At 51.4% G+C, this 26,382-nt stretch overlaps 1 protein-coding gene across 1 annotated transcript; it reads left to right on the top strand.

The window, feature by feature from the left end:
* The first annotated feature begins 1,851 nt into the window (after positions 1 to 1,851).
* On the top strand, positions 1,852 to 26,090 carry EXOC3 (exocyst complex component 3). Its single transcript, XM_061129399.1, has 13 exons — positions 1,852 to 1,990; positions 3,007 to 3,209; positions 4,694 to 4,913; positions 12,514 to 13,195; positions 15,768 to 15,885; positions 16,150 to 16,275; positions 18,784 to 18,884; positions 20,692 to 20,802; positions 20,877 to 21,027; positions 22,117 to 22,239; positions 24,204 to 24,365; positions 24,604 to 24,731; positions 25,069 to 26,090. The coding sequence occupies exons 2-13, from the start codon at positions 3,066 to 3,068 to the stop codon at positions 25,238 to 25,240; spliced, it is 2,238 nt and encodes a 745-aa protein (XP_060985382.1). The 5' UTR covers positions 1,852 to 1,990; positions 3,007 to 3,065; the 3' UTR covers positions 25,241 to 26,090.
* The last annotated feature ends 292 nt before the right edge of the window (positions 26,091 to 26,382 follow it).

The following is a 26,382-nucleotide window of genomic DNA, read 5'->3' as shown; positions in this document are numbered from 1 at the left end:
AGGCAGCCTTGGGCCAAGACTTGACAGGAACCGTACAGATCGTGTGTGGAGGAAGCTGGAGTGAGAGGGTGAGGAGAGAGCGGGGAAGAAGTCAGGCAGGGGTGGCGGGTCACAGGCAGGTCTGGGTGAGGGGGCCACCAGAGGGCTTGCAGTGGAGACGACCCTGGGCGGTGGTCTGAAGGCCAGATAGGCTGTAGGGAGGTGAGGGCCCCCTGCCTTCACAAAGACCATGCTGGTGCCGCGAGGTACCCTCATCTTGATTTCTTCCCCAGAGAGGTGAAAGGTCCTCTGCTGTCTGCCCTGCACTTGTTTGCTGTTTTTAGTTGAACCATGGGCATTATTTGAAAATTCAGGATAGCTGCACTTTGTCAGTTAAAGTTTCTCTCTCAATCTATGGCTTGTCTTTTTCTTTAAGGACTAAAATAGACACAAGAGTTTAAAATCTTGGCACAGCAAACCATCTTTTTCCTGGTGGTTTATGTGTTTGTATCTTAAAATAACTCTCTCTGGCAGTGCCTCTGACACAAAGCCCATTTGTCTGGTATTAACATCACCACAACCGCTTTTTCGGGTCCAGACTAGCTGGTACGCAAACCTCCTCCAAACTTAACCATCCTGTTTCTTCATGTTTTACATGTTTTTCTTACAATAACTAGTTGTTTTAAACTTGTGTCCTGATAATCAATATATCTGAACATGTTTCCACTCCTCCTTTTGTGTTTTAGTTACCAATGATCCGTCGGCTTTTCTTTTCCTAGTATTACTATGGCACTGCTTGCACTTTCTCTTTGTATTTAACAACGTGTAAGCTACAGCTTAACAAGATCTCCACTCTCTCAGGACGCTTCAGAGACGTACCTCACTCCCTTCTTTAGTCCGCTGGGCTGGGGCCTCTCAAAAACCGCTCCTGGTGTCTTCTGCTGAGTGCTGCCTTTCCGAGAGAGCTTCTCCACTGAGGAGGGCACCAAACCCAGGTAGGCACAGGTTCCCAGCTGTCTTCTTGGGATCCTCTCCTGACCCAGAGACCCCAGCACCTGGGAGACATTGCTTTTTGGGGTTCGGTTGTTTGTTTTCCCTGGTCCACTCTTGCACTGAGGATGTTTCAAAATGCCTGTACAGTCAGAATTTCAAACATAATTATAATTTCTGTTTACATTCTTTGTTTCTCTAGTGTTCAGTCACTCAGCCGGTCCGACTCTTTGGGACCCCATGGACTGTTGCCCGCCAGGCTCCTCTGCAGATGGGGATTCTCCAGGCAAGAATACTGGAGTGGGTTGCCATTTCTTTCTCCAGGGGATCTTCCTGACCCAGCATGGCGCTATATTTTCACAAATTATTAGGGACAGATGAAATAACAGAGGGATCAGTCCTCAGAGCCAGTCAGGCGCTGAGGTCCTGGCCCTTGGAGAGTGATCTGCTATCAGCTGACTGTAGGTTCCGGTTGGCATGGCCACAGGGAGGGGCTCACACACCTCCTTCCTGGCCCTGCCTCTGTGAGCCCACATGCACACATGCTGACTGGGTCTGTGCGCTCAAGCGTGTGTGGTGTGTGCATGTGGTGTGGCGTCTGCATTTATGTGTGGAGTGTGTGGCATGTCTGTATGTGATATGTGTCTGTGGGGTGTCTGTTGTGTGTTTATGTGTCTATCTATGTGTGTGTAGTGTCTGTGTGTGTGTTTACGTGTGTGCGGGGTGTGCGCGCGTCGCAGCCCCGCTCTGCCCGCTCTGGTCTCGCGCGCACCGTGGCGCCGTCGGCAGCCGGCCCTCACAGTCACTGAGCCCGCGCGCCCCGAGCCCGGCGTCTGAGCCGCCAGGCCCCGCCCTCCCAGTCTCGAAGACGGAAGCGGAAGTGCCAGCCAAGCGCTCACTTCCGGGCTGCGGAGGTGGCGGAGGCGGCGGCGGTGACCCGCGAGGTCAGGCTGCGGCAAGCTGTGGCGGCCGGGTGGCGGTCGCGGTCCCCGCCCGCCTCCCCTTTCCCCGGCTCCAGCAGGTGCGGGCGCGGCGAGGAGGCAGTGAGGGCGGGGCGGGGGGGTCGGTCCCGGGGTCGGCTCGCGTCCGTGACGGGGCCGACGCCGCGCCAGGCCAGGAGGAGGGAGCGGGTGCGGACCTGAGCTCGCGGGCGGCGGCCGGGAGACCCGCGGCCGCCTCGGGCGCCCCAGACGCGGCGCAGCCCAGGGCCCGGAAAGGGGGCGAGGAGACACGGCGCCCCAGCCCAGGTCCGTGAGGGCGCCAGAGGCACTCGGGTCCCGCCCCTCAGAGTCGGCCGGGACTTGGGTGTTGCTCTGAGAGCGTTTGCGGAGGGAATGGGGAGCGTCTTGGAGATCCGTGCACGGAAAACATGCGTGGAAACGGGCGGCTGACTAAAGATGTCCGCTCTCTCCTTTGCCGGACGCTCACCGAGCTCTCCGGCTCGGATGTTGGTGGAGCCGGCACGAAGGCAGGAGTGCGTTATCCTGAGGAGAGCGTCGTTTGCCCGCTCACCTGTTCACTAGGGCTGTTAAATAGTAAGACGTGGGATTTGAGACTCTACAGGTAGTGATTTTTGAGGCGAATCGTAGGGTGGGTGCTGAAACTTCCGCGGGGATGGTGAGGTGTGTGCTGGCCCTGCGTCTCCGCGTCTTCACCGGGGCTTCCTGGCACAGCTGCCCCTCCAGGGAGTTCAGGGCGGGTGTGAAGGCTCTGGAAATGGGAAAGGGGACCTGTCTGGGGGAGAGAAGTGCCCTGGAGACTGACGTCTGATGTGAGTAATCTGGATTCCTCCATATGCTAATATTTTTTGCCTGTAATTGCCCCTGCTCCACTTTAAGGTAAAATTGACTTCTGAAAGTTTGTTTCTTATCCAGGAGTTCATAATCCTAGTTCTGCTTTCAGGTTTACTGAGTTAATGATCTCAGATGCTCTCCTTATAGCTCCACTGTGGACAGCTGACTGTTGGTGGAGGGGGTAAGTTTTGTCACTAACATTTCTACCTTCCTAACACATCCCCCCTCCCCGTTCCCCATCTAGCTGTGGACACAGGATGCCTCTAGTATGACAGGTGCAGAGATCCTCCCTGCTTTGTAACCATGAAGGAGACTGATCGGGAGGCTGTTGCGACAGCAGTCCAGAGGGTTGCTGGAATGCTGCAGCGCCCGGACCAGCTGGACAAAGTGGAGCAGTATCGCAGAAGAGAAGCCCGGAAGAAGGCCTCTGTGGAGGCCAGATTAAAGGTACGAGGTCAGAGTGGCCATCAGCACCTGCTGCACTCCCCAGCGGGACAGGGCCTTTTATCTTGAGTTTCAAGTTCCTTTAACAAAGTTATAACTTTGCCAAATTGGACATTATGAGGATGTGGAAGAAGGCAGACTTGAACATTACCTTGATTTAGCACGTTTTTTCCAATAATATATTGCCGGTTAGTAGATTGACAAATTAGACAGGGGGATGTTGAAAACACCAAAGGAGCAACCCCTTTAAGCATCCAGAAGTGTCCATTAAGCTTTTTAAAAAACACTAGCAGAGTAACGGTTTTCCTTCTTTGGTAAACGCTCTTCCACAGAGTATGTCCAGAGAACATTTTGTTTGGGTCCTTCTAGCACACGATATAGTACGCTGACTGTGAACCAGGCATTCTGTTGGCCTTGTGGCAGGAAGGAAGAGAGCTCTATACATTTATTAGTGTGTGTGAAAGTGAGGCAAGAAAGAAAGTCAATCTTTTATGATTTGGGTTGGCTTTCAACTTAATTCATGTGGAGAAATTGGGTTTTATTAAAACAATGCTTGCCTGGTATAGTTATAAAAATGTTAAGACCATGGCCTGCTGACTGGCAGCACAACAGTCTTGAGGATTTAAGAGAGTGCATTTGAGGAAGGTTAATTCTTGCACTGATATGATAGTGAGGTTGCCTGTCCAGTTGAAAACATTGGTGCCCCGGTAATGGCAGGTTTGACGAGACAGGATGTGGGTCATTGATTTGCAGCAGCAAAGCAGCCAAAGACCTGTTGGACTAACTTGAAGCAGTTTCGTATCAATTTAAAAAATAGTTTAGACCTGCTACATTTTTATTCAGAATTTTAGTCTCTTCTAGAAACTCATGGATGAACTAGCAGTTGTGTGGTCCTTTGAAATCATTAGTTATTTTTAAGTGCTACTTAACGACTCATGGGTGAAAGGTGTTCCTGACTTCCATTGTGCTGCCCTGTCTTTCCCTTCCTATTGCCATCTATCTGCTGCTGCTCCTTCATGCTCTCTCCCTTCTGACTGACTGTGTGGCTCCCTGGGCGGCACGTCCATGGGCCCTCAGAGTGAGTCTGAATCTCAGATGCACCAGTTTTGCATCTGGGGCTCAGCCATCCTGGGGCAGAGTCTGGTTCTGGCTTGAGTGGCAGGAAAGCCCTCTCCACTCAAGTTAATGACAAATCCTGACTATTTCTCCATTTAGATCAGGCCTGTTAGGAAGCTGAGGATGCCTGCGATATGGTGTGCAGAGTCCTAGGGGACCATTTAAGGGGGGCTAGGGGACCCAGGGCATTCCCACAGTGGAGTCTAGCATTTTCAGGCCAAGGGCTGCATGAGGAGTGTTAGGAGGTTTTCTCAACAAAGCTTACAAACATTACTGTTTTGTTTATTGACTGTTCTCTGTTACTACAGCACCTCTCTTGTATGAGCCTCCAGGTCCGGCCTGGCTCTGCTCACCCCTGGTGTCTTCCCTAGGCTGCAATCCAGTCACAGTTGGACGGCGTGCGCACGGGCCTGAGCCAGCTCCATAACGCGCTGAATGACGTCAAGGCCATCCAGCAGTCCCTGGCAGATGTCAGCAAGGACTGGAGGCAGAGCATCAACACCATCGAGAGCCTCAAGGACGTGAAGGACGCGGTCGTGCGACACAGCCAGCTTGCCGCCGCTGTGGAGAACCTGAAGAACATCTTCTCAGGTAGCCGCCGGCGGACGTGTATCCGCAGCCTGCTTGTGTTGTGGGGGGTTTCAGCTGTCCTGGGGCGGCGTGTTTTGTGGGCCCACCCAGAGTGGGTGAGAGGTGTGGTTTGGCCTGCACAGTTAGGGTCTTGTTTGAACGTGGATGGGTGGTCTGCTGAGTAGATAAGGGCTGGTAGAGTGTGGTTCTGAATATTTTGGGACCGAGGGACAGATGGAGAGCTGAACAAGTGCACATGGGGAGGGATGTGCGCTCTTCCCTCTGCTGTGACGTGGCTCGCGGGACCCTGCCAGGCGTGGGAGAGGTCCCGGAGGGAGCAGCTCCCAGGCAGGAGGCCTGGGCACAGGCTGGAGGCTGGGGGCGGCCAAGCCCTGGAGACCCAGCCCTGATGGAGGTCGGGCCTGGAGGAGTCCTTGCGGCTGATGGGGTGGTGAGGGGGCGGCAGGGAGTGAGTGACCCTTTGAGAATCCTGTCCCAGTACCTCGTTGGCATGAAGAAGCGTGCTCCGTGTCAGCCGTCACCAGGGCAAAGCCTCCTCGTGCTCTGCCCCCGAGAGCTAGTCCATCCGTGTCCCTCCCCCCGCGCCTTTGTCACGGCCATCAGCATCCCAGCCAGAAACCTCAGGGTGGTCTGACCCCTTCCCTTCCCTCCTCTGGTGTCTGGTCTCCATGTGTTTATGCTGCTTGACCCCTGCGTGTAACCTGGTGCAGCTCTTCCCCTCCGCCCACCGCTGTGAACCACGGCGTGGGTGCGCTGTTCCTCTGGACTCGCGTGTCTGGTGGCAGCGTTGTTGAGTACTGAGCTGTCCCTCTGTGCATTCTCGTTGCCCTGGGCCTGACAACCAGGGCTGTGTTCCGGGGCCCTGCTCTGCCCACGTCAGTGACCCAGCACCACCGGCTGCGCCGGGCCCCTGGCCGCAGCCCCTCCTGGTGACCTTTGGCAGCCTGGAATCGGACCGGTCCCCCTGCCAGGATCTCCTTCATGATGTTTAGACCCTTCTTAGTTGATTTCTGTCTTACAATTTCTTGTTGACTGTCATTTTCTTCTGGTTTTGTAAAACGAACACCAGAAGACTAAAAAGTTACGTTTTCATCCACACGGCATTTGGATCCACATAACCCAAGTGACCAAAAAGCTACCAGTTCATCCATAGAGGCTGAAAATAATGTACTTCTTTTGATGGAAAACAGGGCTGTGATGTAGATGTGGTTTTTGTTAGGAGCGTGTTTTTACTGAGAAAATGTTGTACTTGTTTGTCTCCCTTCAGACTTTTATCATTGCCTTTAATTCTGTAGTGTTATGAACAGAGCCTGTTTGTTTTTCTTTTCTCTCTTTAAAATATATAAAATATGCACAATATAAAATCTATCATCTTGATCATTTTTAAGTGTACAGTTCTGTAGTGTGAGGTACTTTCATATCGTTGTGAAGGCATCATCACTGTCCATCTCAGGGACTGTCTTCACCTTGAAAACTGGAACTCTGCACAGAGCTGTGTGTAAATTATGTCTTGGTAAAACTGAAAGAAAACACCTGAAAGTCTGCAGCTGTTAATGATAGCTTCCCATTGCCCCTCCGCAAAGCCCCTTACTGGTTATTTGGACTTTCTGTTTTTTGGTGGTTTAGGTTTTGTGTTTCTTGGAATTTGCACTTCATCTGGTTATACAACTGGTTGGTGTACATTTGCTCACAGTGCTCTCTTCTAATCCTTTTTTTCCTGTAGAATTGGCAGTAATGCCCATGCTTTAACTGTTTAGTATCTGAGTCTTCTTTTTCCCTCAGTTCATCTGGGTAGGGTCTGTCAGTTGTTAATCTTTTCAAAGAACTACCTTTGGTTTTCTTGATTTTTCTGTTTTTTGTTTCAGTTTTCTGTTTATCTCTGCTTTAGTCTTATTTTGTTTCTTTTGATGCTTTAGGTTTAGCTTTCTTACCTTTCAGTTCAGTTCAGTCGCTCACTTGTGTCTGACTCTGTGACCCCATGGACTGCAGCACGCCAGGCATCCCTGTCCATCACCAACTCCCAGAGTTTACTCAAGCTCATGTCCATCCGGTCAGTGATGCCATCCAACCATCTCATCCTCTGTCATCCTCTTCTCCTCCTGCCTTCAATCTTTCCCAGCATCAGGGTCTTTTCCAGTGAGTGAGTTCTTTGCATCAGGTGGCCAAAGTATTGGAGTTTCAGCTTTAGCATCAGTCCTTCCAATGGATATTCAAGACTGATTTCCTTTAGGATGGACTGGTTTGATCTCCTTGCAGTCCAAAGGACTCTCAAGAGTCTTCTCCAACACCACAGTTCAAAAGCATCAATTCTTCGACACTCAACTTTCTTTATGGTCCAACTCTCGCATACATACGTGACTACTGGAAAAATCATAGCCTTGACTAGACGGACCTTTGTTGGCAAAGTAATGTCTCTGCTTTTTAATATGCTGTCTAGGTTGGTCATAGCTTTTCTTCCAAGGAGCAAGTGTCTTTTAATTTTAATTTCATGGCTGCAGTCACCATCTGCAATGATTTTGGAGCCCAAGAAAATAAAGGCTGTCACTGTTTTCTTTGTTTCCCCATCTATTTGCCATGAAGTGATGGGACCAGATGCCATGATCCTAGTTTTTCGAATGTTGAGTTTTAAGTCAGCTTTTTCACTCTCCTCTTTCACTTTCATCAAGAGGCTCTTCAGTTTCTCTTCACTTTCTGCCATAAGGGTGGTGTCATCTGCGTATCTGAAGTTACTGATATTTCTCCCGGCAATCTTGATTCTACCTTGTGCTTCATCCAGTCTGACATTTTTCATGATGTACTCTGCATATAAGTTAAATAAGCAGGGTGACAATAAACAGCCTTGACGTACTCCTTTCCTGATTTGGAACCAGTCTGTTGTTCCATGTCCAGTTCTAACTGTTGCTTCCTGACCTGCATACAGATTTCTCAGTAGGCAGGTCAGGTGGTCTGGTATTCCCATCTCTTGAAGAATCTTCCAGCGTTAGTTGTGATCCACACAGTCAAAGGCTTTGGCTTAGTCAATAAAGCAGAAGTTGGCAATTTGATCTTTGGTTCCTCTGCCTTTTCTAAATCCAGCTTGAACATCTGGAAGTTCTTGGATCACATAATGTTGAGGCATGGCTTGGAGAATTTTGAGCATTAATTTGCTAGCATGTGAGGTGAGTGCAATTGTGTGGTAGTTTGAACATTCTTTGGCATTGCCTTTCTTTGGGATTGGGAGAATATTAAAAGTAAGTATAGTTGACTAAAAATGTTGTGTTAGTTTCTGGTATACAGCAAAGTGGTTTAGTTACACACATATATGTATGCATATTCTGTTCTTTTTCATGTTCTTTTCCATTATAGGTGAGGGTTTACCTTATTCTTTTCCTGGTTCCTTAGGTTGTGAAGTTAGGTTGTTGATATGAAATCTTTCTTCCTTTTTAATGTAAGTGTTTATAGTTGTAATTTGCCAATATAGCTATAATTTCCGTTTTCCAGGCCCAGGGATTGAACCCGTGTCTCTTACATTTAACCTGCATTGGCAGGTGGGTTCTGTACCACTATTGTGTTTCCTTAAAGACTGTAAAATTTTTTGTTCTAATTCTGTGAAAAATGCCAGGTAATTTGATTGGGATTGCATTGAATCTGTAGATTGCTGTAGGCAGTATAGTCATTTTCACAATATTGATTCTTCTTATCCAAGAACATGGTGTATCTCTCCATCTGTTTGTGTCGTCTTTGATATCTTTCATCACTGTCTTAACAGTTTTCTGCATATAGGTCGTTTGTCTCCTTATTGTCATTCTTGTTCAGTCGCTAAGTGGTGTCTGACTCTTTGCCACCCCTGGATTGCAGCATGACAGGCTTCCCTGTCCTTCACTATCTCCTGGAGTTTGCTCAAACTCATGTCCATTGAGTCAATGATGCTATCCAGTCATCTTCTCCTCTGTCACCCCCTTCTCCTGCCCTCAGTTCTTCCTAGAATCGGGGTCTTTTCCAGTGAGTAGGCTCTTCCTATCAGGTGGGCAAAGTATTGGAGCTTTAGCATCAATCCTTCCAGTGAATAGTCAGAGTTGATTTCCTTTAGGATTGACTGGTTCGATCTCCTTGAAGTCCACCCACTGTGACTAGTCACTCAGTCTTCTTCAACTTTTTGTGACCCCCATGGACACAAAACCCCCACCAGGCTCCTCTGTTCTTGAAATTTGCCAGGCAAGACTACTGGAATGGGTTGCCATTTCCTCCTCCAGAGGATCTTCCTGGCCCAGGGATCAAACCTGGGTCTCTTACATTGCAGTTTCTTTACCATCTGAGCCACCAGGAAAACCCCCCCTTGCAGTCCAGGGCACTCTCAAAAGTCTTTTTCCAGCACAATTCAAAAGCCTCAATTCATCAGCTATCAGCCTTCTTTATGGTCCAACTTTCACATCCATACATGTGACTTCTGGAAAACCATAGCTTTAACTATATGGACTTTCGTTGACAAAGTGATGTCTCTGCTTTTTAATACACTGTTTAGGTTTGTCATAGCTTATCTTCCAAGGAGCAAGTGTTTCTTAATTTCATGGCTGCAGTCACCATCTGCCTTGATTTTGGAGCCCATAAAAATAAAATTTGTCACTGTTTCCACTGTTTTCCCCATCTATTTGCCATGAAGTGATGGGACCAGGTGCCATGAATTTAGTTTTCTGAATATTGAGTTTTAAGCCAGCTTTGTCACTCTCTTCTTTCACTTTTATCAAGAGGCTCTTTAGTTCCTCTCTGCTTTCTGCCATAAGGGTGATGTCATCTGCATATCTGAGGTTATTGATATTTCTCCTGGCAATCTTGATTCCAGCTTGTGCTTCATCCAGATTGGCATTTTGCATGATGTACTCTGCATAGAAGTTAAATAAGCAGGGTGACAATATGCAGCCTTGATGTACTCCTTTCCCAATTTTGAACTAGTCCATTGTTCCATGTCCGGTTCTAACTGTTGCTTCATGACCTGCATGCTGGTTTCTCCGGAGACAGGTAAGGAGTTCTGGTATTTCCATTTCTTGAAGGATTTTCTACAGTTTGTTGTGCTCCACAGTCAAAGACTTTAAACATAGTCAGTGACGAAGTAGATGTTTTTCTGGAGCTCTCTTGCTTTTTCAATGATTCAACAGATGTTGGCAATTTGATTTCTGGTTCCTCTGCCTTTTCTAAATCCAGCTTGATTTACGTGAAGTTAGGTTGTTTCTGCATCTATTGAGAGGATCATATGAATTTTATTCTTTAATTTGTTAATATGGTGCATGACATCGATTGATTTGCATATATTGAAGAATCTTTGCATCCTGGAGATAACTCCTACTTGGTCGTGGTGTATGTGCTTCTAATGCATTGTGGGATTCTGTTTGGTAGTATTTTGTTGAGGATTTTTACATCCATGTTTATCAGTGATGTTGGTCTGTAATTTTTTTTGTTAAACCTTGGTTTTGGTATCAGGGTGGTGATGGCTTCATAGAATGAATTTGAAAGTGTTCCTCTGCGATTTTTTGGAAGGGTTTGAGAAGAATGAGTATTAGCTCTTATAAATGTTTGGTAGAATTTGTCTGTGAGGCTGTCTGGTTCTGGGCTTTTGTTTGTTGAAAGATTTTTAATTATAGTTTCAATTTCATCACTTATGATTGGTCTGTTTATATTATCTACTTCTTCTTGACTCAGTCTTAGAAGGTTATACCTTTCTAAGAATTTGTTCACTTCTAGATTGTGCATTTTATTGACATATAGTTGGTGACAGTAGTCTCTTATGAGCTTTGTATTTCTGCAGTGTCAGTTGTATTAATAATTTCTCCATTTTCATTTCTAATTCTTTTATTTGAAACTTCTCCCTTTTTTTCCTTGATGAGCCTGGCTAAAGGTGTATCAATTTTGTTTGTCTTCTCAAAGAACTAGCTTTTAGTTTCATTGAGTTTGCTATTACTTTCTTCATTTCATTTACTTCTTTGATTTTCATAATTTCTTTTCTCTAGTAACTTTGGATTTTGTTTATTCTTTCTCCAGTTGCTTTAGGTGTGAGGTTAGGTTGGTTGTTTAAGATTTTTCTTGATTCTTGAGGTAGGGTTGAATTACTAGAAACTTCCCTCTTAGAACTGCTTTTGCTGCATCCCTTAGGTTTGGGTGGTTGTGTTTTTGTCATCATTTGTTTCTATGTATTTTTTAATTTCCTCAGTGATTTCTTATTTAGTAACATGTTGTTTAGCCACCATGTGTTTATGTTTTTTGCAGTTTTTTTTTTTTTTCTCTAATTTATTTCTAATCTCATAACATTCTGGTCAGAAAAGATACTTGGTACTATTTCAATTTCCTTAAATTTACCAGGGCTTGACCCACCAGGTGGCACTAGTTGTAAAGTTGCATCCTACCGATGCAGGAGACTTAAGAGACATGGGTTTGACCCCTGGGTTGGGAAGCTGCCCTGGAGGAGGGCATGGCAACCCACTCCAGTATTCTTGCCTGGAGAATCCCATGGACAGAGGAGCCTGGCGGACTACCGGCCGTAGGGTCACAAAGAGTGGACACGACTGCAGGGACTTCGCTGGCACATGTGATCTGGAGAGTGTTCTGTGTGCACGTGAGAGGAGAGCGTGTTCTGCTTTCAGATGGAATGTCCTATAAATGTGAAATGCTTCAAGATAATAAAAGAATAAAATGTGACACAGAGACATGAAGGGACCAAATGATGTTCGCAACGTGGTGCCGGTAGGCTTGTTTGATGCAGGGTCACTGCAGACCTTCAGCTGGTAGAAACGCACAGCGTCTGTGAGGCAGGTGTGCCCACCTGCTCTCCTCCTCCTCCTCTGGCTCCTGCGTGTGCACACAGGTCAACCCAGTGGTGACACACAAGCCCTGGAGGTTCTGTTCTCTCTTCTCTAGTTTTTTTCCTTTTTATCCTCATGATTGATAATTTCCTTTGTCCTGTCTTTGTTTGCTGATTCATTCTTCTGCTCACTCAAATCTGTTTTGAAAATCTGAAGTAAGTTTTTCATTCAGTTACACGTCTGTCCACATTTGCCTGTAGTTCTTTGAGCATGTTGGGGAACTCGTCTTCGAGTCCTTGTCTGGTCCACTGTCTGTCCTTCTCCGGGATGGTTTCTGGTTTTCCCTTTGACTCTCTTCTCTCCTCCATCTTTGGTTGCCTTGTGCTCTTGTTGAGCAGTGGACGTTTGAATCTAATTAACATGTGGCTCTGGAAGTCAGATGTTCCTCTTTGCCGGGGTATGCTGATTTTATTTATTAGTTTTGCTGTTTTGACTGTCGTAGGCTATGTCTCAGTTGAGGACCAGGCTGGCATGTAAACTTAAAGTCTTCTCAGGTCTTTCTGAGCCTGTGCCTCTCCTGGTCATTTGTAGTCAATTTCTACTTTTCTGCTGTGCTAAGAGCTGAAATACTGTTCATGCCTTTCCCTGGAAGGTGTGAGCCTTCAGTAGCCCTCGCAGCTCCACAGTGTGTGGCCCCTCACCTGAGTCCTGTGGGTGTGGTGGGTTGTCCAGTGGGGGTGGGTTCCTGGCTGCCCTTGCCTGCCGTTGGCCTGGCAACCCGTGCTGCCCTGCGTTGGTGTTTCACGGTGCCATCTCTGCCTTCCCCCCAGTGCCCGAGATCGTGAGGGAGACGCAGGACCTCATAGAGCACGGGGAGCTGCTGCAAGCCCACCGGAAGCTGATGGACCTGGAGTGCTCCCGGGACGGGCTAATGTATGAGCAGTACCGCATGGACAGCGGGAACACACGTGACATGGCGCTCATCCACAGCTACTTCGGGAGCACGCAGGGTCTGTCTGATGAGCTGGCCAAGCAGCTGTGGATGGTGCTGCAGAGGTCGCTGGTCACTGTACGCCGTGACCCCACCTTGCTCGTCTCCGTCGTCAGGATCATTGAAAGGGAAGAGAAAATTGACCGGCGCATACTTGACCGGAAAAAGCAAACTGGCTTCGTGCCCCCTGGAAGACCCAAGAACTGGAAGGAGAAGATGTTCACCATCCTGGACAGAACAGTGACCACCAGGATCGAGGGCACGCAGGCAGACACCCGGGAGTCGGACAGGATGTGGCTCGTGCGCCACCTGGAGATCATACGGAAGTACGTGCTGGACGACCTCATCGTCGCCAAGAACCTGCTGGCGCAGTGCTTCCCGCCACACTACGAGATCTTCCGGAGCCTGCTGCGCACCTACCACCAGGCTCTGAGCGCGCGCATGCAGGACCTCGCGGCGGAAGATCTGGAGGCGAACGAGATTGTCAGTCTGCTGACCTGGGTTTTGAACACTTACACCAGGTAACTCCCCCTTCACACGCGGCGTCTCCTGTTCCATAGGCCGCTGGCAACCTGCACAGCTGCTGGGTCCTTGGCGCAGGGCGGGCACCTGGCACCCGCAGGCGTTGCCTCTGGCCGAGGCGTCTCCTTCCTGGGCTGCCTGTGATCCGGGGTTGGGTTGTGCAAAGGCTCCTGCGCTTGGGGGGCTCCTGTGCCTGGACACTGGTGAGCAGCTCAGCATTGCGTGTGCCCCGCGGTGACATCAGAAGCAGGAAGTGTTGGCCGTCTAACCCCGAGGCTCCATGACCTGCACAGTCGTGTGGCTGCTGAAGGGGCCCCAGTCGCCCTCGCTGGCTTCTGACACCCCGAGTCTGGTTTCTTCTCCTCTGTGTGCTCAGAGAATCAGCCATCCTTTCGCTCTTCGGCTTTGAGGTTTTGACACTCCATGAAAGGGCTGTGAGTCACTGTGTGCCAGCATTATTTTGAGGTTGGACTTGAAGAACAAGGCGGTGGTGGGGTGTTGTCAAAGTCTTTAAGGTTAGCTAGTGAGAGGGAGAAGGCAGTGGCACCCCACTCCAGTACTGTCAGCTGGAAAATCCCATGGACAGAGGAGCCTGGTGGGCTGCAGTCCATGGGGTCGCTAAGAGTCGGACACGACTGAGCGACTTCACTTTCACTTTTCACTTTGCTGCATTGGAGAAGGACATGGCAACCCACTCTAGTGTTCTTGCCTGGAGAATCCCAGGGACGGGGGAGCCTGGTGGGCTGCCGTCTATGGGGTCGCACAGAGTCGGACGCGACTGAAGCAACTCAGCAGTAGCAGCAGTAGTGAGAGGGAAGCATAGTTTATCCTATCCTGTCTTGTCGCTGATGTGTAGAAATTGAACCTCTTGTTGTAGTAGTAAGGTTTGGGGATGTTTTTAAACTATTTCTTAATTGATGAACTTGATTAATTAAAATTTAGTTACTTATAAATTAAAATTTAATTGCTTTTATTTATGTGTTTTTTGTGCTGGGTCTTCGTTGTTGTGTGTGAGCTTTCTCCAGGTGCAGCAGGTGGGGCTCCTCTCTAGTTCTGGTGCACGGGCATCTCACCGTGGTGGCTGCTGCTCTGGTGGAGCACGGAGTCCAGGGGTGCGGGCTTAGTTGTTCCGCGGCATGTGGCATCTTCCCAGATGAGGGGTTGAACCAGCGTCCCCTACCTTGCGAGGCAGATTCTTCACTACTGTGGAAGCGTGGTTTAGGGATTTCTTTGGTCTGTGTTTTGTTTGTTGTTTGGTAACTGCTTATAGTAAAAAACGTTTACATGTGCACATTTCAATACAGGAAAATGTGAAGAGAAAGAAAATGTCTGTTGGTTGTGACTGACGCCCTTGCAGCCACTGGGCTGGGCTGGGGCCTCGGAGCTCCCTATGTGCCGGCCACCCGCCACAGCCGTCCCTAGCACACAGGCCCCATGGGTCACCCCCGAGGAAGGCCTCTCATCGTCCCCTTTGCTGTGAGGCCTGGGGGACTGTGTCCAGGGTCATTCGGCCGGCCGGTGGGGAGCAGGACTTGAGTCTGGGGTCTGGGCCCCTGCCGTGGTCGACCCACCAGACTGCGGCGTGTGCACTTGTGTGTCCTGCGTGGTGTCGGTCTTACCTTGTTTCTCATTCACCATGTGGTTAAGTGCTGTTCTCTCAGTGGCAGTTCTTTGACGCCTCCTATTGCTCATCATGTTCTGTTGTGTGGGACTTTCTCAAGAGAAACATTGCGCTGTTTCCACACTAGAAACATGTTCATGCAGAATTAAGGTTCTTGGGGCAGAAATAGTCTAGACTGTAAATGGTCTTTGGGTGTTTGCAGAGTGTCGTGAGGTACTTTTTAACGCAGGAAGATCTGGGGTTCCTTACGGGTGTTGGATGCTGTTAGTACCTAGGGTTGTCATTCTGGACCCGTGCTTAAGGAGTCATCAGAGCGGTCAGCCCTGGCCTTCTAGGAACTGAGTCTCATACCTCGCTTTCATGTTTTTTGTGAAAGCTCTTTCCCAGCGCTTGGTCCGCACTCCGGCCTCCTCGGCCCCAGGGGCCGGGTGTGGACATCGGATGGTGCCAGCTCTGGGCCCCGTCCTTTCGCAGGAGCATCAGGGTTAGCGCCCACACCACACGTCTAAACCCAGGGCTCATTCCCTGGCTCCCGGGGCCTCCTGCCTGCTGGGCCCTGCGTGTCCCCAGAGGCCGTGGGGGGCAGATGGACCTCCCCTCCAGCCTCAGGGCGGCAGAAGAGGCTGCTTCGCTCCAGCCCCGGCCCAGGAGCAGCCCTGCTGAGGGGTTCCTGCCTGCCTGGTGGTCTGTCTGTCTGTCTCACCCTTCCGCCTGCCTAGTCGTCAGTCTGTCTGTCTGTCTCATCCTCCCGCCTGCCTGGTGGTCAGTCTGTCTGTCTGTCTCATCCTCCCGCCTGCCTGGTGGTCAGTCTGTCTGTCTGTCTCATCCTCCTGCCTGCCTGGTGGTCAGTCTGTCTGTCTCATCCTCCTGCCTGCCTGGTGGTCAGTCAGTCTGTCTGTCTCCCGCCTCCCTGGTAGTCAGTCTGTCTGTCTGGCCCCCCTTTGCCGCAGCGTGGAGATGATGGGGAATGCGGAGCTGGCCCCTGAGGTGGACGTGGCCCGCCTGGAGCCTTTGCTCTCCGAAGACGTGGTCTCTGCACTGCTCGACACCTACATGTCCACTCTGACTGTGAGTCGCGGTTGGTCCCACACGGAGGCGGGGTGGAGGGAGGGTGGCCCCTTCTGGATTGGATGGAACCTCCTCCGCTGAAGGCCAGACCCGCCCATCCCCTGGGCTGAGCGCAGAGCCAGGAGCAGGAGGGGCGGGTGGGGTCAGGGCGTCTCCTGAGCCCTCGGGGCCCAGGGTGAGGGGTGGCGGGCAGGCTGCTCTGCAGCTGCACCCCCAAGATGGGGTGTCGACTCCATGGCCGGCTCTGTCCTCCCTGCGGCTCAGTCCAACATCATTGCCTGGCTGCGGAAAGCCCTGGAGACGGACAAGAAGGACTGGGTGAAGGAGACGGAGCCCGAGGCCGACCAGGACGGCTACTATCAGACGACACTGCCTGCCATCGTGTTCCAGGTACGCGCCCGCGGGGACACACACACACACACACACACACACTCTCTCTCTCTCTCTCTCTCTCTCTCTCTCTCTCTCTCTCTCTCCTCCCTCCCTCCCTCCCTCCCTCCCTCTCTCTCTCTCTCTCTCTCTCTCTCTCCCCCCCCCCCCCCCCAGGTACACGCCCGTGGGGCACACACACACACATATGACAGACAAGAAGGACAGAGCCCGAGGCCGACCAGGAGGGCAACTATCAGACGACGCTGCCCGCCATCGTGTTCCAAGTGTGTGGCCGTGGGGACACACACAGACACACACACACACACACCACCCCGCGTGGGACCTTGAGTGGCTTCACACATACATAGTTGCATAGTTGCATGCTGACCTCAGGGAGAGCCTTTTTCTCTCCAGAGCTGGGGAGCCAGGGGTCAGGCTTGCCAAGTACTTTTGCCCATGGTCGCAGAACCCTGCATCTTCTGTGTTCCTAGTGGTTTTTTATTTCAATCTAGAAGCTATTGGGTTGGCCAAAAAATTCTTCAACTTTTAAATAAAAGGCACATTTTTCATTTTCACCAAGAACTTTATTAATCAAAGTATTCACTGTTCTACTACCTTCTGCCATATATCCAGGAAACTTCATAATCCCATCTTCCCAAAAGTTTTTTACCTTTTTGAGCAAAGAGCTGTTCCAGTTCCTTTTATAGTCTTCCAGAGAACTGAAATTGTTTTCATGAAAAGAATTTTATAAAGACTGAAATAAAAGGCATTCTGAAGGTGCCCTGTCTGGTGAACACAGCAAATGAATCAGAACTTCCCATCCAGGCTGTAATGCTTTTTGCCTGGTCATCAGAGACACATGAGGTTTATGTTATGCTGATGGAAGATGATGCGTTTTCTGTTGACTAACTCCAGATGTTTTCATCGAGTGCTGCTCTCGGTTGGTCTAAGTGGGAGCAGTACTTGTTGGAATTGTTCAGTTTCCAGAAGGAGCTCATAATAGAAGACTCCCTTTCAGTCCCACCATGTCCACAACATTGCCTTCTTTGGATGAAGACTGGCCTTTGGTGTGGTTGGTGGTGGTTCATTTCGTTTGCCACAGGATCTCATCTGTTGCATATTATTGTACAGGATCCACTTTTCACCATCTGTCACAATTTGTTGTAACAATGAAACGTTTTTGTTACATAGTATGTGGATGTATAGTCAAGAAGGTTGTTTTCATTTAAATTACATGGCACCCCAACATCGAAGTGATGAACATAACCAGTCTGGTGCAAACAATTTTCAGCGCTTGATTTGGATATTTTGAGTATGTCGGCCGTCTCCCATGTGGTAGAACATTGATTGTTCGCAATTAATGTCTCGATATGATTGCTGTTAACTTCAGCTGGTCTGCCCCACTGTGGAGCAAGAAATCTCCAGCATGAAACTTCGCAAACCACTTTTGACCCATTCGATCAGTCATAGCACCTTTGCCATATATTTTCACAAATCTTTTTGCCTTTCAGTTGTGTTTTTACCTCTTTTGAAGTAGTAAAACATAATATGCCAAAACATTACTGTTTTCTTCCATTTTCAGTGTTAAAATGGCTTCACAAAAATTCACCAATTTTTAAAAAGAAAAAATGCATGCTGATATGAAGCTGTCTGGACACAGTCTAACAGAACTGTTTTGAATGACGTTAAAGACAACTAAGTGCTACTAGAGCCATCTTATGGAAAACACCAGACTCATGTTTTGGCCAACCCAGTAATTATATGTTACGTGTCTGGTGCTTACTTCCTGAGGTAACTGGTCAAGGTTCGTCTTCATAAACACAGCCTAGGCGAGTCTAATCTGATGTACTTTGGGGGAGCCCTGTGGATTTCTAGGGTAATCGTGTGCTCGTACAGTCAGTCTGCTTTTTGACGCCTGCTGTGTCCTTGAGTGGGCTTGCCTGCCGCCTCCTGGCCTGTCCAGTCTCTTTTCAGAAGTGTTGCTGACCATGTTCACACACTCCTGAAACACGGAGCTGGGCATTGGGTGGGCCGTGGGTGGCCTTGTTGGTCCCTGGCGTGTTGGGCCCACCCCCTCCTTTATTTGGAGACTGACGTCCTGTGATGATGGGGGCAGGCTCTGCCTTCTGGTCCTTCCCCACCTGTCCTCATCTGGTGCCCCTGCTCCTGGGTTTATTCTCCCCGTTCTTCCAAGGGACCGACATGCTGGCACCGGTCCCCATGTGACCTCAGCTGCCCCGGCCCCTGGCTTCCCATGAGAACGTGTGTCTCCCCGTGAGAGCGTGTCTCCCCGGGGGGGGATCTGCAGGTGATCAGGAAATGGTTCACTGGGGTTGTTTTTTTTTTTTCAACCTGCTGAGAAAGTTTTGTGTGTTTGTTGAATTAACTTTGTTATTTTTCAAGTGGCTTCATTTTTTTCTCTGAATTTGGGTTGTCCTAACTACCAGTTAACTTCTGGGGGACTGATATGGGAAACTTGTATCCTCATGACTTTATATCAAAGTTCATAAGTTCTCCAATTTTTAGATGTTCGAGCAGAACCTTCAAGTTGCTGCTCAGATAAGTGAAGATTTGAAAACAAAGGTACTAGTTTTGTGTCTTCAGCAAATGAATTCTTTCTTAAGTAGGTATGTATTCTTACCAGTGTGCTAATTATAAAGTGTATTTTTTATTTTTTATTTTTTTTTTTAATGAAAAGCTAAACTGTGTTGATCTTAGTGTGGCTAGTATTAAAAAAGAATATAAGGTTGGATTCATCATAGTCACCTTCTTCTGTTATTTAGAACTCACACCCTGACTTACTATCTGCCTTTTGCACAAGTGCACCCCCTGGGGTCCTGGGTGTTGGGGGGCCCTGAGCGGGGTTGGGGAGGGAGGCTGGAGCTCCTGCGGGGGTGGAGTGGGGAGCCCCCTCCAGGCTGCCTTCCTCGGGGGCTGGGGAGGTCACCTTCCCTCAGAAGGAAGGAAGGTACTCAAAGACTAGTACCTCACAGGGATGCCCCCCACCTCTGAATTGTTCATGAAGGAGATTTTCAGACACAGACAGAGGCAGAGTGACACAGGAGCTGCTTCGCCCACTGTCCAGGTTCAGAGCTGTCCACTTAAAGCCACTCTGGACCTCATCTAGTTCCTCTCCCCCTGTTGTGCTGGAGTACAGTTGACTCGGAGCAAGATGCGGGCCCTGGAGGGCGGACCCCCGCTGCAGCTGCAGGTCCATAGAGCACCTCCCAGGCGGCCGTCCTGCCCATGGTCCCAAGTCTGCAGCTTCAGCCAGCCTTGGCTCCCGTTGGGCAGCGGGCACGGTGACTGAGAAAATACACGTGGCCGTGAACCTGTGTGGTTCAAACCCACGTTCAGGGGTCAGCCGTGCTTGACTGCAGACGCCAGACCCTGTGGTGTGGCTCGCCTGCTTGCCTGCCCTGACCTCAGTGCCCTTGACTCGTACACGACAGCCACGAGCGGCTGCTGGGCCCCTGCAGCACCGCGCTGTGTTTGGGGTCCCCACTGGTGTCAGACCTGCCTGCTCACACAGTGGTACATCCAGGCCAGGTCAGCGGACGGCCGGCCCCCCGGCCCCTGGCCCATGGAGACCACACGCCCTCCTGTCAGCGCCCCAGGTTCTCCCACCAGGCCTTAAGCTGCCGTCTGCCCCAGACCAGACCCCGACTCTAAAGGCTGAGGCCTCTCTGTGTCTCCTCACTGCTGGGCCGGAACACAGCAGGCCCATGTCGTCTGCACACCTGCCCCGGTGGCTCAGGTGCCAACAGCCCGGCCCTGCATCGAGGCCCCGTCGGCCTCCATCCGCGAGAGTTGTGCGCTGAGTGGGGCATCTTGTGGGGATTCCTCTGCGAGGCACATTCTCCTCATCAGCCTCAGCTGTGTGGTTAGCCGAGCCATGCTTTGGGCAGAACACTGGAGTTAATGCTTAATTACTCCCCTTCAGTCACCCTTGTTCAGTTTGCTCCGTCCTGAAGATGCTCTGAAAACGTGCGCAGACCGCAGGTGTGCTGTGTTCTGCTCCTGTGTCTGTCTGAGCATCGCCAGAGAACATTCAGAAGTGAAGTGTGCGGCCGTCTCCGTTTCTGCTCCTGACTTCTTGAAGTCTGATGTATTTTTAGTTTGATTTCTTTGGGGGAAGTTTCAGAAAAGGATGTTTTATCTAACATTTGATTGTGTTCCCAACACTACTGTGTGAGTTTCTAGATGAGTTACATGTCAGATAAAATAATAGTTTCCCAGTTACAAACATTTCAGAGTATTTGTATAATCAGAATATAGAGCCATATTTCATGGCCTGATATGAAATTTATAATAATCTGTTTTGATCGGTGAGCTACTGTTAGCGTGGGTCGCCCTGTGAGCCCCGCTGAGGTGCCGTGGTGGGACCGTGTGCTAGGCGCGGTGCTGGCCGCGCTGACCGCCCCGTGTCCGCAGGTACAAGGAGGAGGCGCAGCTGTACCGGGACGAGCACCTGCGCAACCGGCAGCACCCGCACTGCTACGTGCAGTACATGGTCGCCGTCGTCAACAACTGCCAGACCTTCAAGTGAGCCGCGCGGGCGGGCTGGAGGGCGGGGCGGGCTCTCAGCCGCCTCACGCGCCCTGTCTTGTCTCCTGCAGAGAATCCATAGTCAGCTTAAAAAGGAAGTATCTGAAGCACGAGGCGGAAGAAGGCATTTCTCTGAGCCAGCTGAGCATGGATGGGGTTTTGGATGCAATTGCCAAAGAGGGCTGCGGCAGCCTGCTGGAGGAAGTCTTCCTGGACCTGGAGGTGGGCGCCCTCTCCCCCGCCCCGTGCTGGGCCCTCCCGACACGGTGTCGCATAGACACGCTTCCATGAAGTGTCCCAGCAGTTTCGGGGTGGGAGCTGGTGGTGTTTCCTGGCAAGTTCTGGACTGAGCCACGCACCGGCCTGCACTCTGTCCTCAGCTGGCTCGACTGTGAGCAGAGCACGGCGCACAGTCAGGAGTGAGGCCCAGGCAGGTCACCTCAGAGGCGTGGAGTGTGACGAGCACGCGAGTTTACTTAGAAACATGGAAATGGCTCACATTATCCAGGGATGGCAGGAACCAGGATATACTAAAAAGCAGAGTCATGATGACTTGGGTCCTGCAGGGAGGAGCTCCTGGGGTTATGGGCAGGATATTTCATGATGTCTGTCTGAGAAATGGTTAGAAAACAAAGGAACTGTTTGAAAAGACAACATAATAGAGGAATAGACAAAGGACATGAGTAATATTTCACATGAAAGGGAGTAGTGTATGTCCTGAGTAGAAGACAGAATGCCCAGTGTTACCAATCTTCTAAGAAATGTAGATTAAAACGGTGTTTGTGTTGCTTACTGGGATGGCACAGATTAAGAACATTTCTACCACACAGTGATAGGACTTGAGGAAAAAGAGAGACTCTTGTATTCTCTGCAATACTGTGAATTGGTGCGGTTTTGGGGGCAGTTGGTATAAGTGTTGGAGGCAGTAGTCATGAGGGTTGTAGTTTGCTACGTTTTGACTCAGCAGTTCTGGTTTTGGGAGTTTCACCTGCAGAAACATACAGATTCACCGCAGCTTTCTTTATAATGGAAAAATGAGACATTTTAAATGTCCATCAGAATTGAGTAATTAGTTGCAGAGCATCCACACAATAAATAGATGTAGTCAGTTCAGGTGAAACATGCATGCACAGACACCTCCATCAAGTGTAGTGTAAGTCTCGTGTGGGAAAAGCGTGTGTGTGCAGGGTTTCTGCACAAGTGTGGCAGTCGTGATCACAACATCAGGCAGGCATGCGAAGGTAGACTCTCGGCACCCCATTCCCCATGACGGGCCGTCACGAGGGTGTTTTCTGTGGTTTCTGCTTCCAGCAACATCTCAATGAGTTGATGACAAAGAAGTGGCTGTCAGGGTCAAACGCTGTAGACATCATCTGTGTCACTGTGGAAGACTATTTCAATGATTTTGCCAAAATTAAGAAGCCGTATAGAAAGGTAAGAAAGAGCATGGGGCCCCCGTGTGGTCTCAGTCCCCAGGCATCTCCTGTAGAATCTGGTGTCATTAGTTCTCAGGGTGAGAATTCAGGGGTGGTTTTGGGCCCCAAGCAGGTTGGAGACAATGGTGTCTGAAGGTGACGGGGCGTCCACCGTGCTGCCCATGGCCACGCCGGCACAGCTCCAGTCCCAGAGCCCCATGGCGGCGGGGCCTGCTGAGCAGGGACCGTGCCGAGGGAGGGTGGGGCCCTGGCCGCGGCTCTGACAAGAGGCCAGGAGCGGCAGTGCCTTCTGCTCATCTGTGCTCTCGGCTCTGTGCTGAGCAGCACTCAGCAGAGGGCACACCGGTCCCTCCAGGCCCCGTGAGATGCCCTGTCCCCATTCAGGGGTCAGGCAGCCGCTGGGGAAGCTCAGGGACAATCGTCAGGGCCTTGGGTGGGTTTTGCTGTTATTGCTTTAAAGTCAGGATTTCTGTTTTTGCCCTACCGGAAGCGTGTGTGTTTTGATACCGGGAACTCGGGTCCAGACACTTGGAGGCGTGTCTCCAGGTCCTCTCAGGGCTCCACGGAAACGGTTGTTTCATTTGCGAGCAGCATCACCCTGTGGCTTCGTGTCTGGTTCTCGTTCTTCATATCTTCTCGTCTTGCTGCCCTGGCTGGGATCCCCAGGAAGGGGCATCTTTGTCTCATTTGAAAGTTTAAATTCTAACTCTGTCATCAGAGTGATGTAGGGAGAACCTGGTGTTTTGGGTTTTTATTTTATTTTTTTGTTTATTTAGGCTGCCTTGGGTCTTCACTGTGGCTCAAGGGCTTTAGTGTGTGCAGACTCAGTAGTTGCCTGTGTTTAGCTGCAGCATGTGGGATCTTAGCTCCCCGACTGGGAATCTAACCCAGAGCCCCTGTGCTGGGAGCGAGCTGTGCTAACCCCCAGACCTCGAGGGGAGTCCTGACCCTGATGGCCCGTCTCAGTGTCGGGAGCTTCTGATGGTTAGAGGTTAGGGTTAATTCAGTTTTTAATTTCTTGTTGCTTGTACAGTTTTCGGTTCCACCTTTTATTTTTTTGAACTTTCTGTACTTTGATCTGACAGTGGTGTGTAAAGTCCTCAGCCTGGGCTTGTGGCTCGCCCACTCCTGTGGGATCGTCTGCTCTGCTGAGAGCCTGGCCTCACTCGGGTCCCTGAGCTGCTGGGCACTGTCTTGCTTTATCTTATTTGGGGACCTTGGGGTCCCCCTCACTTCAGCGCAGGGAAGGAGCTTCCTGTCTTCCCTGGTAGAAGGGGCTTCTCATGTCTCTTCTCAGGGCCCTGATGTTGTGTTGTGTCAGCACTTTTGTGCTCACATGTTCACAGGTGACTGCCTGGGGTCTATCACTGAGGGTGGGCCCTGGAGAGAACCACAGCCTTCACCAACATATTCCCAGAGTCATACTGTCCGCAGAGACCAGTGTTGAGGAGCCTTCTGATCACGGGTGTGATGTGGGAGGGGCCAAGCAGGGGCCTGGACAGAGCCCAGTCCTCGCACTGGGTCCACACTCCCCATGAGCTGAGTCGCTCAGAGGTGTGTGCAGGCCCGGCAGGGCGAGGAGACCAGCCCCAGTGCCCCGGGGCAGCCCGTGAGCCCCTGAAAGGGTCTCAGGCAAGGAGGCAGAGCTGGCGCCCACCGCCTTGCCCCCACAGGAAGCACTCGGCAGCCGGTTTGTGCCCAGAACATGTTGAGCAAGGCTGCAGGCAGACCTCCCCCCCCGCGCAGGCGCTTTATTCTAGGACCAGCCTGAGCCGCCGGGCGCCCGGGCGGAGCCAGCTTCTAGCTGCGGCCCCGTGGCTGCCGCGTCTGCCTTTTTGCCAAACGTGAAACACGGTGAACTTGCTGCCTTGCTAAACTCGAGTTTGTAAGAAAGCCTCAGAACTCTGTAGACACTGAAATCGTGTCACTGAGACGGGAAGGCTGACCGAGCCCCGTCCGCAGCGGATGATCGCCGAGGCGCACCGGCGCGCGGTGCAGGAGTACCTGCGGGCCGTCATGCAGAAGCGCATCTCCTTCCGCAGCGCCGAGGAGCGCAAGGATGGTGCGGAGCGCATGGTGCGCGAGGCCGAGCAGCTGCGCTTCCTCTTCCGCAAGCTGGCTTCCGTGAGTGCGCCACAACTTCCTGCTGGGACCCGCCTGGCCGGGGGGCGGGGGGGTCGGGGGAAGGACGCTTAGTGTCCCAGTCCATCAGAAGGCGTGGGCTGCCCCCCCCCCCCCCCCCCGCCTCTTCCTGAGCCCTCTGAGGAGCGAGTCCTGAGGGGTTGCTGCGAAAGAGGCGGGCGCTGGGCAGCCGGGCGGAGCCCCGGGTGTGTACACCGCTTAGCTTCGTGCGGACCCGCAGGGCTTTGGAGAGGAGATGGACAGCTACTGTGACACCATCGTCGCCGTCGCAGAGGTCATTAAGCTCACGGACCCTTCTCTGCTCTACCTGGAGGTCTCGACTCTGGTCAGCAAGTACCCGGACATCAGGTACCAGCAGAGTCTCCCCTGAAGTCTCTGGGGAGGGGGAGGGTCCCAGGCGTTAGGTGGGAGCCCCCGGGGTGGGGGGAGTGTGGCATCTCTGGGCTTCTGTGAGGACCCTGAGGCCTACAGATGGCGACGTGGGCAGAGCATGCTTCAGAGACGACCGTGACGCGCTGGAGTCATGATCTGGGCGTCCCCATGTGTGGTGTTCCAGGGGAAGGTAGCCAAGCAGACTGGTTTCTGGATGCTCATCCTGTGCTATCTCTGGGCCCTCCTGCGTGTTTGTGGGGGAGGGAAGGAGGGGCTCCCCTGGGACTGCATCTTGACGCCCCCTCGCCCCCAGGGACGACCACATCGGGGCGCTGTTGGCCATGCGGGGGGACGCTAGCCGGGACATGAAGCAGACCATCATCGAGACACTGGAGCAGGGCCCGGCCCAGGCCAGTCCCGACTACGTGCCCATCTTCAAGGATATCATGGTTCCCAGCCTCAACGTGGCCAAGCTCCTCAAGTAGCCCGTGTGACCCCGGCCTCAGGCGGCCGGGGGGTCAGAAAGCACTGCCCCTCCACCCCCCCACACTGCCCTGTGTGCACACTTCCCAAACTGCTGTCAGGGACTGACAGCTTCCTGCCCCCACCTCACTGGTGATGCCCTTGCAGGCCCGCCCAGAAGTCGCTTTCAGGTTTCAGATGCTTGAGCTCAAGGCCAGGCCTCCCCGGGAGTAGACCTGCCAGCAGGCGATGCAGTGGGTGTGGTGGGTGAACCCGCAGGCAGGTGGACGATGCCAGGAGCGCCCGTGAGTGACTCTTAGACCAAGCGAATTACAGACCTGCACCTGAGGTTAACAGGGAGCCTTGGGGGAGGTCTCGACTCCAGCGCCGCCCTGCTGGGCACGCTCTTGGCGGCCGTGCTCCACGGTGGCTGCGGGATGGCTCCGGCGTTCGCCCCTTCTCCTTGCAGTGTGTGGGTGCTGGGCTGCTCTGAGGGCCTCGTCCTTCCTTACGCATCTGGAACCAGAGTGGATGCCATGCTGTTTCCTTCTCATGAGAGGCAGAAAATTCGCATGGAGGGCTCTCTTGGAGGAGTTACATACAACCTTGAAGACATGAGAGACGGTTCTCACAGCCGATACTGGTGGGAGGACTCTCTTCTTGGACGATTCACAGCCTAGATGGAGATGTAAGAGACGGTTCTCATGGCCGATCCTGGCACAGAAGAGACATGGTTGTCTCCCAAACTTCCTGCCAACTGCTGTCTGCTAGCACACACGTCAGTCCAGTCCAGTTCCTGCTTGACCAGACTTAAGTGTATAGGATTCAGTCATGCATGGTCTCTGAATTAATAAAGTTGAGTGTTAGCAGTCATTAGTTATTGCCCCTCAAGATAATGAAAATAATTTGTTTTTCCACTTAATGAGAGAATTTCCACTCTGAGTTACTTCTTGTGTAAATACCCATGGTGACTGCAGCTTGTGGCAGCTGACCCAGGTGACCTGCCCTCTGGTGGCCACCACACACCTGCACCATGGTGGGCCCTGAGCTGAGTGCTGGACACACCACGTTCTGAGGGCCAGGATGTGCTGGGTGGCGTGGTGGGGGCCATGGCGGAGGGCCGCTCCCGCTGGGCGGGTGTGGTGTCCACACTGATGCCCACGGA

This window comes from Dama dama, chromosome 25, assembly GCF_033118175.1.
Source record: "Dama dama isolate Ldn47 chromosome 25, ASM3311817v1, whole genome shotgun sequence".
NCBI classification, from domain to species: domain Eukaryota; kingdom Metazoa; phylum Chordata; class Mammalia; order Artiodactyla; family Cervidae; genus Dama; species Dama dama.
The sequence above is the reverse complement of the archived record's forward strand: the minus strand, read 5'-3'. Positions and strand labels throughout refer to the sequence as shown.

Excerpts from the sequence above, each read along its gene's own strand:
- EXOC3 (XM_061129399.1), top strand. The coding sequence starts at position 3,066 with ATGAAGGAGACTGATCGGGAGGCTGTTGCGACAGCAGTCCAGAGGGTT. Across the intron at positions 13,196-15,767 it reads GTTTTGAACACTTACACCAG|CGTGGAGATGATGGGGAATG; the intron begins GTAACTCCCCCT and ends CCTTTGCCGCAG. Across the intron at positions 21,028-22,116 it reads AAGTCTTCCTGGACCTGGAG|CAACATCTCAATGAGTTGAT; the intron begins GTGGGCGCCCTC and ends TTCTGCTTCCAG.